The sequence below is a fragment of the Bos mutus genome, chromosome 11, assembly GCF_027580195.1.
Source record: "Bos mutus isolate GX-2022 chromosome 11, NWIPB_WYAK_1.1, whole genome shotgun sequence".
NCBI classification, from domain to species: Eukaryota; Metazoa; Chordata; class Mammalia; order Artiodactyla; family Bovidae; genus Bos; species Bos mutus.
In genome coordinates this window covers 399,722-416,261 of record NC_091627.1, presented here as the reverse complement: position 1 = coordinate 416,261, position 16,540 = coordinate 399,722, and the positions used below count along the sequence as shown (strand labels likewise).

Here is a 16,540-nt window from a genome sequence, read left to right as displayed (position 1 = left end):
ATTTTCTGAGGACTAGCTAACCACACGGAGAAGCCAATGGCACCCCACTCCAGTACTCTTGCCTGGAAAATCCCATGGACCGAGGAGCCTGGAAGACTGCAGTCCATCGGGTCGCTGAGGGTCAGACAAGACTGAGTGGCTTCACTTTCACGCATTGGAGAAGGAAATGGCAACCCACTCCAATGTTCTTGCCTGGAGAATCCCAGGGACGGGGGAGCCTGGTGGGCTGCCGTCTATGGGGTCGCACAGAGTCGGACACGACTGAAGCGACTTAGCAGCAGCAGCAGCTAACCACAGGGGAGTTAAGTGCTGGTCGGGGAACAGAGACGGGCTGGAGGGCCAACCTGGCCACTCCCCCAAGCACACAGGCGGGACACACAGCCTGTAGGCTGGCGCTCATCCCAGGAGCCTGTTTCTGAAGGTGAATCAAGCACAAGCGGCCCCAGACCCCAGGACACTGGCTGCACAGCACTCCCCAACCCTGCGCCCTGGCCAGAGCTGACCTCAGGCCAGCTGTGGTCTGCAGGACTGCCTCTCAGAATCACATATATCCTCTTCCCCGACCGTTTGCTAAGCCCCCTTGCGGTCTGGGGGCACCTGGAGCAGACCCCCTTGCAGCAAAGACTTGAACTTGGAAGAGGCACCACGGCCAACCTCCACGGCAGCCAGGTCTTCTCAGCAAAAACCCGTGGGCACTTGGGGTCCCTTCCCCTGAAGGAAAGCCCTCCCTCGGTGTTGGGACTGAGGTGCCCGCCTGCTCCCCACATGTTGCAAGCACCCATCTCCCCAGTCCTGTTCTCCAGACACACTGCCCAAGAAGCCTCCAAGTCCTGCAAAGGCAGCCACAGAAAGTTCAGCTCACAGACCAAAGGCCACCCATGAGCTGGCCCTGGTCAGGGAGGCACACGCAGGGTGTCCCGGCAGACAGCAGGGAGCCTGTGGGGCCACGTGGGGCCGGGGGCGAGCCGGGACGGTCCAAGGTCGCAGCCACAGCTGCCTGTGGGCCCTGGGGGGCTCAGCAAGGTGTTCAGGATGCTGGGCGCCAGGGCAAGCTCCAAGTCATGGGGGCCCGCAGCAGGGCCGGCAACCCACCCGACCTGAGCGCCCAAGTGTGTGGGGACAACAGCGCCCCCTGCCGGCCGGGCAGGCCTGCGTCTCCTCCCGCCCGCCGCCCGGGCTCCGGTGGAGCGCAGCCTCATCATCTGTGCGCTCGGAAGCCGCTTGAGGCAGAGACCAGAGCGCGGCCAGGGTGCGGGCGGCCCCACTTTACTGTGCCTGCTGTCCCCCGCCCGCCTCGGCCCGGCCGCCCGGTGAGCGTTACAGCAAACGACCCTATTTGTACTTCTGAACCCTCCCGCCTTCCCCCCAAAAAAACTGTACATGAGTTTACAAACATATTAACATATAAATAACGAGAAGCGTCCGGCAGGCCCTCCCAGCTGTCTCTGCTCCAGGGGAGCCTCTGGCTGCCGGACGCGGGCAGGAGCCAGTGCAGGGTGAACCCCACGCCCACCGGCCGGCTGGCTGCTGCACCTGCCGCCGGGGAGCCAGGAGCCGTGCGGCCGCTGCGTCATCGCTCGGGCTCCAGCTCGTGCGGGAAGGGGCGCCGCTTCTCCCGACAGTGCTTCTTGTGGGCTGGCCAGTCCTTCTGCTGGCACTGCGAGCCGCAGTAGCGCGCCACCTGGCAGCGCCCGCAGATGTTGAACTCCCGGAGCTGAAAGGACACAGAGGAGCCCGATCCGGTCACACGCGGACGCGGGGGGCCCGGCTCCGGCCGGGCAGCCCCGCAGGGGAGAAGCGCAGCCCCGGGCGGCCGGCACGCACCTGCCTCTCGATCAGCGTGCAAGGAGGGTAGTGGCACTCGTAGTAGGCGCAGGACGTCTCCTCCTCCTCCACCACGTCGCCGTTGGCGTTGTAGTACCGCGTCACGTTCAGGACCGGGAACTGCTCCTCTATGGGGTCTGTGGGCAGCTGCTGAATTGCCAGCCAGTATAAGCTTTGCTCCCTTAACAAAAGAAACAGGGTTTCAGATCCCCTTGGCCACAAAGGGGCAAGGCACAGAGGTAAGAGTAGGTGACCCCAGGGTGGACCAGCTGCCTCCCCTTCGCAGGACACCCCCTCCCCAGCTGTGACCAACAGTCTGTCCTTTGGCCCACCAGCTGCACTGGCTCACCTCCCCACAACACCCATGGTTCAGCCTTTTTCTCTTCTCACTAAAAGGCACAGAAAGGGCTGTGTGCATCTTGCCCCTCAGTCTTCCCAACACTGTGAGAGCCGGGCACACGACAGGCATGGAGACCACATGGTCTCAGCCGCAGGCTCAGCCCGGCCTGGTCAACACCAGGCCGCCTCTCTTCCCGCTTGTAAGCCGAAGTGCTCAAACCTGCCCCTGGAGAGATCTGGGGATCTGGGGACCCACCCTCTGGGCGCTGCAGTTGCTCTCCATCCTCCTGACTGCTTCTCTGCCTAGACGGGGCCAGAAGCTCGTACTTGCCCACACCTGCCCCACCACCACAGGCAGAGGTGGATGGGGCAAACCCCAAGCGATGAGCAGCCCACCCCTGGGGCTGGCCTTCAGAGGAGGTACCTGCTGCCCTGCGAGAGCAATGGGGTGGGTGGTCCATCCCCTCCAACCCGCCTGCTGTCTCTGGAGGCCAGGCCGAGAGGGACTTGGATAAAAACGGAAGGGTATGGCACAGCACTGGAAATCTGCTATGCGTGCGTGCTCAGTCGTGTCTGACTCTGCGACCCCACAAACCACCAGGCTCCTCTGTCCATGGGATTCTCCAGGCAAGAATACTGGAGTGGGTTGCCAGGCCCTCCTCCATCGGATCTTCCTGACCCAGGCAGAGACTGAACCTATGTCTCCTACACTGGCAGGTGGATTCTCTACCACTGAGCCACCTCAGTAAATCTACTATACTTCAGTTTAAAAAAGAGTTTAAAAAAAAGGGCGGGGCCCTAAATATAAGACCCCAAACAACAAAACTCTCAAGGAAAAACACAGGACGAAGGCTTCACAGCCTCAGATATGGCAATGATCTGGGATATGACAGCAAAGGCACAGTAACAAAAGAAAAAAAAAAGTTTTTTGTAAAAAAAAAAACATGAAAATTCAAGTATTTTGTACATCAAAAAAAAAAAAAACAGAAGAAGAAGAAGACAATCTATAGAATGGGAGAGAACATTTGCAAACCATGTATCCCCTGAATAAAGAGCTCTGCAGCTCAACTGAAAAACCAACCACCAAGTTTTGAACAGAGATTTCTCCAAAGAAGACACACACAGGGCCAAAAAGCAGATGAAACGACGCTCAGCATCACTGACCATCAGGAAAACAACTCAGAACTGCAGTAGGACCACCTCGCACTCCTGGGATGGCTGCTACCGAACGACAGAGAACACCACGTGCTGGCAAGGACCTCTGCGCGCTCTGCCTCCAGCGCGCAGACACCACAGACAGCAGCCTGGTGGTTTCTCCAGAGGGAACAGAACTACCACACGATCCTGCGATCCCACTTCTGGGCGCACACTCTCAAGAACCGAAAGCAGAGGCCAGAAGAGCTCTTTGTACAAGTGGGTTCACAGCAGGTGAGGGAGGCGGCAGCCCAAGTGCCTGACGCGGGAGAGTGGATAAACCAAGTGCGCTACACACGTGCACACATACACACACAATGGAACACTATTTAACCTTAAAAAGGAAGCTCTGACACAGGCCACGACGCCGACGAGCCCTGAGGACGTAAATGAGCAGACGGGAGGGAGCCAGACCCGAGGTCGAGTGCCGTGAGCCCGCTCAGCTGGGATCAAGGACCTGGCGGCTCAGAGCGGTGGGGGTCGGGGGATCTGGGCATCTGGGGGCCGGGGGCGGGCCGCGCAGTGTTCTGTCAGGACACAGCTTCATTTGGGAAGAGGAGATGGCTCCGGAGACAGTGGTGGTGACGGCTGCACTGCAGCGTAAGTGCTCAACGCTACAGGAACACACACTGCAAAGTGGTTAAAACGACGTCATCCGTATTTTACCACAATACAAAGATTTCTTTAAGGAAGAAAAGGGTGAAAGTCAGGATGGGGGAGAATGCTGGTGCTTTCCGAGCTCTTCAGTGAGGTCCTAGAAGACCGAGAGGAGGGGAGGTTCAGCCCCAGCCGGCGTTTGAAGATGGGAAGGGAGGACACTGCCCCTTGGCTCAGAGCACCTTCCACCTGGCTGGGCCACCCTGTGCCCACTGGGGTGACTCCAGGGCAGCAAGCAGGGGTGCAGGGACCCCCAAGTCGCAGGGGCCGATTCCCACCACGAGCCACCGGGCAGAGGCCACAGATGAGGCGGGAGGACACGTGGCGCCGGGGAGCTCAGGCCGCCCTCGGACAGCTGGGCCCCAGCACATGCAGCACTGCGGACAGGCTGACCACTGCTGGCAAGCCACAGCAACCCCGACCAGCTGGCTCCTGGGATGACCAACAGGGAGGAACCTCGGGGCGGGGCCCCAGAGCGGTGTGAAGCAGAATGGGACCATCCCTCCAGCGACTGCAGCGGTCAGTGGCAGAGCTGGCCAGGTCCACTCTGGTCTTGTGCAAGTGCTGAGCCACCCGCCTTCTGACCGCTCAGCTGCCCCTACACTTGTCCTGATGACACAACCTTTTTTTTTTTTTTTTTTTTACTGTGCCACGCAACTTGTGGATAGGTCATCTGTAATTCAGATGACCATTATATCTACTACTGTGGGCAATAATCCCTTAGAAGAAGTGGAGTAGCTCTCACAGTCAACAAAAAAGTCTGAAACACAGTACTTAGAAACAATCTCAAAAACGACAGAATGATTACAGTTCGTTTCCAAGGCAGACCACTCAATACCACAGTAATCCAAGTCTGCCCCAACAGTAACGCTGAAGAACCTGAATTTGAACAGTTCTAGAAAGACCTACAGGACCTTCTAGAACTAATGACAAGAAAAAGATGTCTTTTTTATTATAAGAGGATTGGAGTGCTAAAGTGGAAAGTCAAGAGATTCCTGGAGTAACCTGAAGGCAAGTTTGGCCTTAGAGTATAGAATGAAACCAGGCAAAGGGCAACAGAGTTTTGCCAAGAGAACGCACTGGTCATAGCAAACACCCTCTTCCAACAACACAAGAGACTATTCTACACATGGACATCACCAGATGGTCAATACTGAAATCAGACTGATTATAGTCTTTGCAGCCAAAGATGGAGAAGCTCTATACAGTTAGCAAAAACAAGACGGGGAGCTGACTGTGGCTCAGATCATGAGCTCCTTATTGCCAAATTCAGACTTAAATTGTAGAAAGTGGGGAAAACCACTAGACCATTCAGGTATGACCTAAATCAAATCCCTTGCGATTATACAGTGGAAGTGAGAAATAGATTCAAGGAGTTAGATCCGATAGACAGAGTGCCTGAAGAACTGTGGACGGAGGTCTGTCACACTGTGCAGGAGGCAGTGAGCAAAACCATCCCCAAGAAAGAGAAATGCAGTAAGGCAACATGGTCATCTGAGGAGGGCTTTCAAATAGCTGAGAAGAGAAGAGAAGTGGAAGGCAAAGGAGAAAAGATACACCCAGCTGAATGCCGGGTTCCAGAGAAAAGGAGAGACAAGAAAGCCTTCTTAAAGGAACAACGCAAAGAAACAGAGGAAAACAACACAACGGCAAAGACTGGAGAGCTAGTCAAGAAAACTGGAGATGCCAAGGGAACATTTTGTGTGAGGATGGGCACAATGAAGGACAGAAATGTCAAGGGCCCAACAGAAGCATAAGAGATTAAGAAGAGGCGGCAAGAACACACAGAAGAACTATACAAAAAAGATCTTCACGACCCAGATAATCACGATGGTGTGATCACTCACCTAGGGCCAAACATCCTAGAGTGCCAAGTTAAGTGGGCCTTAGGAAGCATCACTACGAACAAAGTTAGTGGAAGTGATAGAATTTCAGCTGAACTATTCCAAGTCCTAAGAGATGATACTGTTAAAGTGCTCCACTCAATATGCCAGCAAAGTTTGAAAATTCAACAGTGGCCACGGGACTGGAAAAGGTCAGTTTTCATTCCAATCCCAAAGAAAGGCAATGCCAAAGAATATTCAAACTACCATACAATTGCACTCATTTCCCATGCTAGCAAGGTAATGCTCAAAACGCTTCAAGCGAGGCAACAGTACATGAACCAAGAATTTCCAGATGTTAAAGTTAAACTTATAAAAGGCAAAGGAACCAGAGATTAAATTGCTGACACCTGCTGGATCATACAAAAAGCAAAGGAATTCCAGACAAACACCTACTTCTGCTTCACTGACTAAAGCTAAAGCCTTTCACTGTGTGGATCACAACAAACGGGAAAATTCTTAAAGAGATGGGAATTCCAGACCACCTGACCTGCCTCCTGAGAAACCTGAATGCAGGTCAGGAAGCAACAGTTAGAACTGGACATGGAACAACAGACTGGTTGCAAATAGGAAAAGAAGTACGTCGAGGCTGTATATTGTCACCCTGCTAATTTAACTTATATGTAGAGTACATCATGAGAATCGCTGGGCTGGAGGAAGCACAAGCTGGAATCAAGACTGCCGGGAGAAATACCAATAACTTCAGATATGCAGATAATACCACCCTTACGGCAGAAAGAGAAGAACTAAAGAATCTCTTGATGAAAGTGAAAGAGAGTGAAAAGGCTGGCTTAAAACTGAACATTCAGAAAACTAAGATCATGGCACCCGGTCCCATCACTTCATGGCAAATAGAAGGGGAAACAGTGGAAGCAGGGACAGGTTTTACTTTCTTGGGCTCCAAAACCACTGCCAACGGTGGCTGCAGCCACAGAAGGAAAAGACGCTCACTCCCTGGAAGAAAAGTTACGACCAACCCAGACAGCATATTCAAAAGCAGAGACAGTACTTTGCCAACAAAGGTCTGTAGTGAAAGTTATGGTTTTTCCAATAGTCATGTATGGATGAGTTGGACCATAAGGCTGAGCACTGAAGAATTGATGCTTTTGAACTGTGGTGCAGAAGAAGACTCTTGAGAGTCCCTTGGACTGCAAGGAGATCAACCAGTCCATCCTAAAGGAAGTCAATCCTGAATATTCATTGAAAGGACTGATGATGAAGCTAAAACTCCAATACTTTGGCCACCTGATGCGAAGAGCCAACTCATTGGAAAATACTCCAATGCTTGGAAAGATTGAAGGCAGGAGGTGAAGGGGCCGACAGAGGATGAGATGGTTAGATGGCACCACCGACTCAGTGGACATGAGTTTGAACAAACTCCAGGAGACAGTGGAGGACTGAGGAGCCTGGCGTGCTGTGGTCCATGTGGTTGCAGAGTCACACAGGACTTCTCGAATGAACAAGAATGCAACCTGTGGGTTCTAAGTTCCCCAACCAGGGTTCAAACCTGGGCCCACAGCAGCGAAAGTGCCAAGTCCTAACCACTGGATCACCAGAGAATTCCCCAAGCTTCCTTTTTGTTGATGAAAGAACCGTGCTATCCCCAGCAGAGCAGAAAAGTGCTTCAAGACAAGCAACTCCTCAGCGCCCCTGGTCACTGCTGAGCAGTCAGTCAGTGCGCAGCCCCGGCGGAGCTCCCGAGACCTCCAGGTGGTTTGGTGGGTTGCCACATCTCAGCAGGGGAGCCAGCAAGGGTCCTATTTTTGCTTCAGCCAAATTGGGCTCAGTTTCTGTCGCTTGCAACCACAAATCTAGACTACCATAATCCCCAGGAGGATAAGAATCCTAACTAACTGTCGTGAGGCTCAGCCTCCTTCAAGAGCCATGTGAGGACACCTTAGCCAGGATCAGACTCTAACAATGGAGTCTGGACCAAGGAGAGGTGAAGGCTGCCCAGCTGACCTCTGAGCCACTGTCCTGACCACACACCTTGAGGGGAGATGACTAGCATTCCCAAACCCACAGAAGCTGCAGAGCACAGAGCCGAGCCGGCCTCTCTCGGCAGTGAGCCTGGCGGGGCCACGTCGCCAGCCCCAGGAAGACCCACCTCTGCTTGCTGGAGGCCTCCTCGGCTCTGGGCCGCCAGCCCCACGGCACCAGCTGCAGGTTGTCCAGGCGGTTGTCCACAGTGACGGCGTTGAGATGCACCACCTGAAACCCAGGGGCGATGCCCCCCCTGTGCCGCTCCCTAGGAAACAGACAGTGCTCCAGACAGGCTCCCTGACCGCTCGTCTCAGCCACGCGCGCTGAATGGTCCTCGGCCCACTGGGAGCACGGCTGCAGAGGGGAACCCAGTCTGTGGGCCAAAGGGGACAGCCCAGCCCCTGGACTGAAGCACTCGGCGCCAGGGGGCAAGGAGGGCACCGCACTGCCTCACACCAGCCGGGGGCACACGAGTGGGCCCAAGTACTTCGGAACCCCTGGACTGAAGCACTCGGCGCCAGGGGGCAAGGAAGGCACCGCACTGCCTCACACCAGCCGGGCACCCACGAGTGGGCCCAAGTACTTCGGAACCTCAGCGTTCACAGGGAAGCGAGGGCGGCCCTCCCCATGTCCCACGGATAAGCTCAAAAGGACCTAGGAGGGGCCAGACCCCGCCCGCCTCCAGAGGCGCTGTGGCCTAAGTGCTGGGAGCAGGAAGGGCACAGGGCTTACAGACTCTTACGCTACCCTGCCAGTGCCAGAGGACACAGAGCAGCCATCCTCCCAGTTAGTGGCAATGACAAAGAAGTAACTGGGAGACCTGGGGAAGGTATCATCTGTCGATGAGGGCAGAAGGGTCTCTGGCTGCCCGAGCCCCTTGCACTGCAAGGCTGGTGCAAACCCAGAAGGGGAACAAGCAGCTTGGAAACACCCACCACAGCAGCTCATGAAGGAGCCTTCCCGACCCCCTTCCTCGGTTCTTGTCAAAGGCATATGCAAATATCTTAGCACCATTTCCATCTGCGTCTACTTCCATCCGGGCCTGAGAAGAAATAAGAAAAAGCTCTGTTAAAAAGCCTGCAATTCTCAACAACATTCCAAATTCCTCTTAGAAAAATGAATGAAACAAGCAAGCCAGAGGGACAAGTGCCAGGCCTGTTCCTGGGACCTTGGTGGTCTCTGGAGGCTCCCAGACACGTGGCATGGAGAAGTACCCGCCTACGTGAAGGCAAGACACACTTAAGAACCACTCTTTGCAAAATACTGTGGACACAGAGAAATAAATCTCCCTACCTTAAAAAAAAGTCCCTAATCCAGTAAAAAAGATAAGCCCTGGAACAAGTAACTGTAAAAGGGTGAAGGCTGAGATAGGAGTGGGGTGGGTCTGCAGGGTGGAGGGAGGAGCAGGCAGGTGAGGACTGGAGCCCAAACAGCCAGGTAGGGACAAAGGCACCCAGCCCTGCAGAAGCCCGAGGCTGGAGAGGAGGCGGGGCAGCCCTGGAGTCTCCCTGAGCACAGCGGCTCATCTGACTGAACTCAATCAAAGACAGGGCACAATTTGTCTCTTTTTTGGGAAGAGCCTGCAAGCAACATGGAAGTGAGTAAGACAGCACGCATCACGGAAGCGGTGGGAGGGGCTCCACATTGACAGCCAGGTTCCCTGGAGACCAGGGTTTGGACAGGGCTTCACTGGCCTGCTTGAGCAGCTCGTGTGCAAGGGTCTGCCTCACATCACACGGACGAAAACCCACCCCTCGTGACCCCCCGGGCACGACCGTAGGCAGGCCAGCAAAGGAACAGAATCCTTACCTCAAACGAGTAGCCCTCCACCAGCGGGATGTCCTGCTCATCTATCAGTGTATACTTGGTCTGGAAATTAACGTTTCAAGGCGTTACATTTGGAATCAGCACAGGGCACTACCGATAAGCAGGAGCAGCCCTCATGGGCTCAGAGAGGTCAGTCCACCCTGAAGGTAGCCAAAGGCGGCTCTTTCCCCACGCAGCACTGCGCACAGCTGTGGCACCAGGCTCCACCTGGCATCTGCTCACGACTAGCCACGAGAAGTGCCTGAGACCTGCTCAACCACTAAGCTGCACGTTTTATTGTGTTGATAAACCCAGTCCAAGACCACGATGTCACAGGAATAGAGGCAGGGCCCTGGGATTGAAGCAGAATATCCAGAAGGTTTCAACTATCAGGCAGTCCGCACACAGGTGCTCACGGAATTGTCCTTCCTACCTCTTCGTCTAAAACGTTCCAAGTAAAAGTTTTAAAGGATGGCATTACTGCAGACAACCACTGAGTTGCAGAGATCTCAGCGCTAATAAGGAGCCCACCCTTCCGTAATTAGACAGTCACTGCCCCTTGCGGGAGGGCAGGAAACGGTCCCCGAAATGGACCAGTCTCACTTTCGCTTGGAGAGCTTTTTACTAGTATCTGAACCGGCTTTACCTTCATCTGACTGCCTCTGCTCCTCTCTCCCACCAGAAGCTTCCGCGGCTGGTGATGGGAACAGGGTTCCCATCCAGGGTAAGGTCCGTGGCTGGTTCAGCTGCACGGCCGGCCGGCTCCTGGAAACAGCCAAGCCTCAATGCCCACAGGTGCCAGGAAGCCCAGCCTCGAACACGCGGAGGGCGGGGCCCGGTAAGAGAGAGAAGCAGAGGGAGGCCCCGCTCGGCCGAGGCCAACTGAGGCTCAGCCCGAGGGGGCCGCCTCGGGCAGCACGAGCCCTGCGCGGAGCTCACTATGGACCCGCAAGGGCCAGCGGAGAGCGAGCGCGCTGCCCCGGAAGGGCCTGCGCTCCTCGCGGCCACAGGCACGGCCGCAGCCCCCGACCCGCGGCGCACGGCTGGAGCCGGCACTGGACCAAGGCTGCCCCAGGAACCAGGCCGCCGGCGAACCTACGGGCCTGTGCCCATGCGCCCAGCCGCCCTGGCCGGGCCCTACGCCCCCAGCCTCGCACCCCCGACTCCGACTCCCAGACCGCGCCCGCGACCCCCAGCGCCGCTCAGCCCCTAGCCTCACACCAGCCCCGGCCCTCGGCCCCGGCCCGGCGCCCCACGCCTCCCGCCCGGCCCCGGCCCCAAGCTGCGCCGCGCACCTTTCCGGCCACCCGGCCGAGCCGCACGATGCCCAATTTGAAGTCGGTCATGGCCGGGCCTGTGCTCGGCCGGCGGCGCCGCTCCCTCGGGAGATGCCGGGGCGGGGCCGCGGCGCGCCGGGCGGGCGAACGGGGGACGGGAACGGGGCCAGGCGGGCGGGCGGGCGGGACGAGGCTGGGCCGGGGTCGGGCCGCCGCCGCCGCCGCCGGGCGCCCGCCGGACCTGCCACGCGCCGCCGCCGCCGCCGCCACCGCCGCCGCGCGCACCTCAGCAAGCGGGGCCGGGGCGGGCGCGCGGCGGACACACCCCCGCCGCCGCCGCCCGGCCAATCACGCGGCGCGCAGGGCGCCGGCCGGCGCGCGCCGCCACGCCGCAGCCAGTGGCGGGAGGGCGAGTGCGCAGGCGCGTTGGGGCGCCGCGAGCGCGCGGGGGAGGGGCGCGGCCGGGGGCGGAGCCTGCGCGGCCGCCCCGCGCTACGTCAGTTTCGCGGGAAGCTTTGTGCGGGAGGCTGTGCCACCCGCTCGCAGCGCAGACCCCCGAGCCCGGCCTCGGCCCGCGCAGCAGGCGGTTTGGCTGGGCACCCTGGGCCGTCCGGGCCCTGCAGGTCGGGGTCCGTGCGGGGCTGGCTGCGGCTCCCTGTGAACAGTCCGTGGACAGAGGGCAGGAAGCCGGGGTGGATTCGCGGATCCGGAGTCCCGGGGCCCCTATGACTCCGTGGCTGGATCCAGTGCCCTCGGGACGTGGGAGCCCAGCGAGTGCTGCTGGCTGACCGGGCACCGGGCCGCCCTTCTCCCTGGCCGCCTCCGCGCATGGGCCGGGATCAGGATTCCATAGCCCATGCTTGTGCTACAGGATCCTTCCCTGGGCTTCGAGAAGGGGCGCTGAAAAGCCTGCTCCAAATCCTTCCTGAACAGGAACTCCCAGACCTGACGATTTGGGGTGGGGGGTGGGGGGCGTACACCTGTCTCCTGGCAATAACTCCATCTGGCTCTCACTCCCAACCCGCAATGAAACCGCTCTACACCAGTGCGCCAAGCAAACCCCTGCTCCTGTTCTAGCGAGGGAGACAGAAAAGGCCCATGACCAGCGAGTTACACGCCTTGTTAGAAAGTGATCTACGCTGTGGGGAAACAAGTAGACCAGCATCAGGGAGTTGGAGGTCCCGGGAAAGTGGGGGCAGGGTAGATCTCACTGCCAAGTAACTTGAGCAAACTGGGAGCGAGAGAGGGAGTGAGCCATGCGGGGTCCAGGGGAAGAGCATCCCCGGCAGCGGGGAGAGCCCAGTGCCAAGGCCCTAATCTGGCCCCAACTGGGCGTTTTTGAAAAGTGGAGGCGGTCTCTGTGAGCCAATGAGTGCATCAGAGCAACACGGCACATGGCCAGAGAGGTGGAGGTTGGGATGGGTGTGGCGTCTGGTGAGGACTGTGACTTTTACACTCAGAAAAGTGAGCCATTGGAGGATAGGAAAGGAGGAATAGCTTTTTAGTGCATCATGGCAGCTGATGTAGACAGTGAGGGAAGGGTGAAAGCAGGCAGGATGTTTAGGAAGCTAATGCAAGCTTACCCAACTAAGAAATGATGGTGTTGGGCACACCTTTGATGGCAGTGTTTTGTAGCAGTCAGGATAGCCCTGGTTATGCTGCAGTAACAAACAACCCTAAATTCTCAGTGGCTTAGCAAGATAAAAATGTATTTCTTCCTCATGCCACAGGTTAAGGTTATAAGGCAACTGAACACATGAGTATAGATTGATGTTCACGAGGGTATTTGTTGTACTTAAAGCCATACAACTGGATGAGTTCACCATGGGAGGAAATGCAAATAGAGAAAAAGAGAGGGAAAAGATTGAGCCCTGGGTATTCTCACGCTAAGGAGGAAGGGAAGCTGGAAGGAGGAGCTGGTACAGAGGATGAGGATGTCAGGTAGGAGGAGTGTCAGGAGAGGGCAGTGGGCCAAGCGATGACGGTGCTAGGCTGAGAAGGAGAGATCGGCCTTGTCCAGTGCTGCTGAGAGATCCGAATGGTGGGCACAGAAGGCACAACGAAGGCGCCGGTCACCTTCACGTGTACGCGGCGGAGGAGCAAGCCCGACTGAGGGGGCTGAGGCGACATGGAAGGGACGGCCTCGGGACCGACTACTCTTCAGGGTGTTCTGGCTGAAAGGGAGCAGAGAAACGACGAAAGCGAGAAAGAAAGGCAAGTCCGGAGAAACTGTTGGTTTTGCAGTGGGAAAGGAAACAGCCGGTTTTCCACCAGTGGGAATGAGCCCGTGGAGGAGAAGGAGGCGAGCCATTGCCGAGAGGAGAGTGTGAGGGCTGGCCTGGAACTAACTGCTCAGGCGGTTCGCTCAGCCACAGCTCCAAGGGGAGTCTGAGGTAAGGGAGTGTGGATGTAGGAAGCTGGAGGGCTCTCCTCTGATGAGAAGGAGGCCATCAGTTGAAGGTGAGAAGGGAGCCGGTCCCAGGAGAGAGGACGAGGATGGAACCAGAAGACAGCAGGGAGCCCGGCAGTGTCATCTGCCCCGTCAGTGTGACTCGTTTCTCCAGCCTGTCTAGGCTGCTCCTGAGAAAGCAAGGCGAAAGAAGGTTTGGGTGCAGCCAAGACTGAGGCGATCCCGGGCGAGTGTGGAGGGGCAAGGGGGACAGGGGGAGGTGTCTCAGGGTCTGGTCCCAGTGCTTGCCCAGGGCACTCAGGGGGCTTCAGAGGATCGCTGTTGGGGGGTGAGCAAAGATGGAAAGGGATTCAGAGCTGCGCAGACGTGCGAGGGGCTACAGGTGGGGTCCTTCCTTTATTTGGAGTCAGCTGAGAATTCACCTGGAGCACATTTCTCTTCCATGTGACCTGCCCTGGGTGGGGTGTCCTGTTATTTAGCCAGGAGAGCTGGACCGCTTACCACGTGGAGGCTCTGCTCTCCGTGACAGGTCCTGTTGGACCTCTGCTTGAATCTCTCCTGCTGGTATCCCACTGGCCACAGCAAGTCCTGCAGGCGAGCCTGGAATCCGTGTGGGAAGGGTGCGCACAGCAGCACGAGTTCTGGAAAGCACAGCTCGTGCAGGGGGGCGGTGGGAACCAGTGGAACAACCTGCCCGCCACCCGTCCACACTCTGGCCCCTAATGATTTAGTTCCTCCTGCATGAAGATCCCAGAACCACATCTCACTACTGCTCTTGGCTTGTGACACGCAGCAAAGCCAGAAGCAAGTTATCTGCCCCTGCAAGACCCACATTCCATGGGGAAGCACAGGAAAAGTAAATAGACACCCGGTTCAAAAAGGAAAAGGGGGGCGTGCTCCCTGTAGCCACGGGCACGCGCGACAGGGTTGAAATGCAGCGGACATGGTCACAATGCTCCTTTAAGGGCTCCTCTGCCCTCCCCCTCCCTCTTCTGGGGTGGGCTTCTCTCTCTGCCTCTTTGCCCTACCCCTCAGTCATCCTCCCTTTTCCACGGGGAAATTTTTGCAGCCTAAGTAGCTTCCTCAGCCTGCTTCTTTTCTGGAGAAAGTTGAGGGCCCAGAAGCCCCTTTTATTTTGAACATCATCCATTTTAGTTTAAGTAGATACAACCGTTAAAAAAAAAAACTGCAGATTTTCTAGGTATCAAATTATAACACATTTTATTAGACAAAAACCACCCTGCAAACATCTTTGAGAGGCTCCTCTGTGCTGTGAACATCAAGGTCGAGCTGTGTGCTCAATTCCTCAAGACACTTGGAAGCCCTTTCGTGTGGCTCAGAGCGTCTGGGAGGGTCCGCTCCCCCAGGGATGTTTCAGCAATTTTAACAAAGGGTCATATACCACGCCCTTGATTTCTTCTAACCCTGAAGTTGTGCTTTGCTGGCAGTGCCCTGGATTTAATCTTCCGCAGGATGCCATTTCTTACCTTGAGGACATTTGCTGCCTGGAAAGACTGGGATTGAGAAATCTTTTTATTCTCCAATTGTAAGACCTGACTTGAAATATTTCCTCCAGCTTCTGGTGGGACATGGAACATTACTTGTAAGGTTCATTTGTCTTTTCTTTATTTTACTTTAGCATAAATGACTGAAGAAACCAGTTGGCCTCTGTCTGCCCTGTTACCACAGCCGGTGGTCTTCCACTTCCCCACCGATCCTGACCCAGCCCTGCCCTTCTCTGTCCTTCACCGGGGATGGAAGTCCTCACTGCCTGCCAGGTTCGCCTGCTGCCTGGCTCCAAAGAGCCACATTTCAGACTTTTGTGACTGGCAGCATCTCACTTCTAAGTGTCAGTGTCTGGTCCAGATACATGCTGCTGCATAATAAACAACCCCAAACCTCAGCGGCTTAAAACAGCTGTTGATTTTCTAATGATTCCATGGTAAGATCGGGTTCAGCTGGTTGACTCTCCTGCTGATGGCTGGTGTGCTGGTTTGTCTCAAACTGTCACCATCAATTCAATTCTTTCCCTCCCGTACCAATCCTATGATTGTTTTTTTTTTTTTTTTTTGAGGGGGTGGCTGTGACTCACAGCTTGTGGAATCTTAGCTCCCCAACCAGGGACTGAACCCCAGCCAGGGATCTCCCTCTTCTGACTGTTCTGACGCACATAAACTGGTAGAAAGTTCTTGGACTTCAGAGGCCAGGTCTGAGGCCTGACAGCTTCATCTTCCTCCGTCTCGGGGGCCTGCCTACAGGTAAACAGTCTCACTACCTGTAAATTCTCATTCTGTGCAGACCCTGAAGCAAATCATATGGGGAGGCCTCAGGGAAGGGGAACCTGACCAGCCCCCGCCATCCCAGCCACCCGGGTCAAAGTGTCAGACCAGCAAAAAGGTATCTAGGACATTCTAACGTGGGCAGACACCACCCAAAGTAGGAGAGCCTCTTGGCTGAACGCAACCGAGTTCTCAGTGTCTGACTGTTTGGGACCCCATGGACTGCAGCACTCCAGGCCTCCCTGTCCAACACCAACTCCCAGTTTACTCAAACTCACATCCATCAAGTAGGTGATGCCATCCAACCATCTCATCCTCTGTCACGTCCTTCTCCTCCCACTTTCAATCTTTCCCAGCATCAGGGTCTTTTCCAAGGAGTCATTTCTTCGCATCAGGTGGCCAAGTGTTGGAGGGTCAGCTTCAACACCGGTCCTTCCAATGAATATTCAGGACTGATTTCCTTTAGGATGGACTGGGTGGATCTCCTTGCAGTCCAAAGGACTCTCAAGAGTCTTCTCCAACACCACAGTTCAAGAGTCTTTGGTGCTCAGCTTCTTTATAGTCCAACTCTCACATCCATACGTGACTACTGGAAAAACCATAGCTTTGACTAGACAGACCTTTGTCAGCAAAGTAATGTCCCTGCTTTTTAATATGCTGTCTAGGTTGGTTATAGCGTTTCTTCCAAGGAGCAAGCGTCTTTTAATTTCATGGCTGCAGTCACCATTTGCGGTGATTTTGGAGCCCAAGAAAATAAAGTCTGTCACTGTTTTCATTGTTTCCACATCTACTTGCCATGAAGTGATGGGACTGGATGCCATGATCTTCATTTTATTGAGTGTTGAGTTTTAAGCCAGCTTTTTCACTCTCTTCTTTCACTTTCATCAA

At 55.9% G+C, this 16,540-nt stretch overlaps 1 protein-coding gene across 1 annotated transcript; it reads right to left on the bottom strand.

The window, feature by feature from the left end:
* Positions 1 to 1,385: 1,385 nt before the first annotated feature.
* ZMYND19 (zinc finger MYND-type containing 19) lies at positions 1,386 to 11,197 on the bottom strand. Its single transcript, XM_070378593.1, has 6 exons — positions 10,982 to 11,197; positions 9,690 to 9,749; positions 8,816 to 8,922; positions 8,005 to 8,145; positions 1,825 to 2,005; positions 1,386 to 1,714 (listed from the first exon to the last, which is right to left on the bottom strand). The coding sequence occupies exons 1-6, from the start codon at positions 11,030 to 11,032 to the stop codon at positions 1,571 to 1,573; spliced, it is 684 nt and encodes a 227-aa protein (XP_070234694.1). The 5' UTR covers positions 11,033 to 11,197; the 3' UTR covers positions 1,386 to 1,570.
* Positions 11,198 to 16,540: the final 5,343 nt, after the last annotated feature.

What these genes read in the sequence shown, in the direction of transcription:
- ZMYND19 (XM_070378593.1), bottom strand. Translation starts at nt 11,032, where the DNA reads ATGACCGACTTCAAATTGGGCATCGTGCGGCTCGGCCGGGTGGCCGGA. An exon ending in TGGAGGGCTACTCGTTTGAG is followed by an intron (nt 8,923 to 9,689) that starts GTAAGGATTCTG and finishes ATTTCTTCTCAG; the next exon opens with GCCCGGATGGAAGTAGACGC. An exon ending in GCACGCTGATCGAGAGGCAG is followed by an intron (nt 1,715 to 1,824) that starts GTGCGTGCCGGC and finishes GTGTCCTTTCAG; the next exon opens with CTCCGGGAGTTCAACATCTG.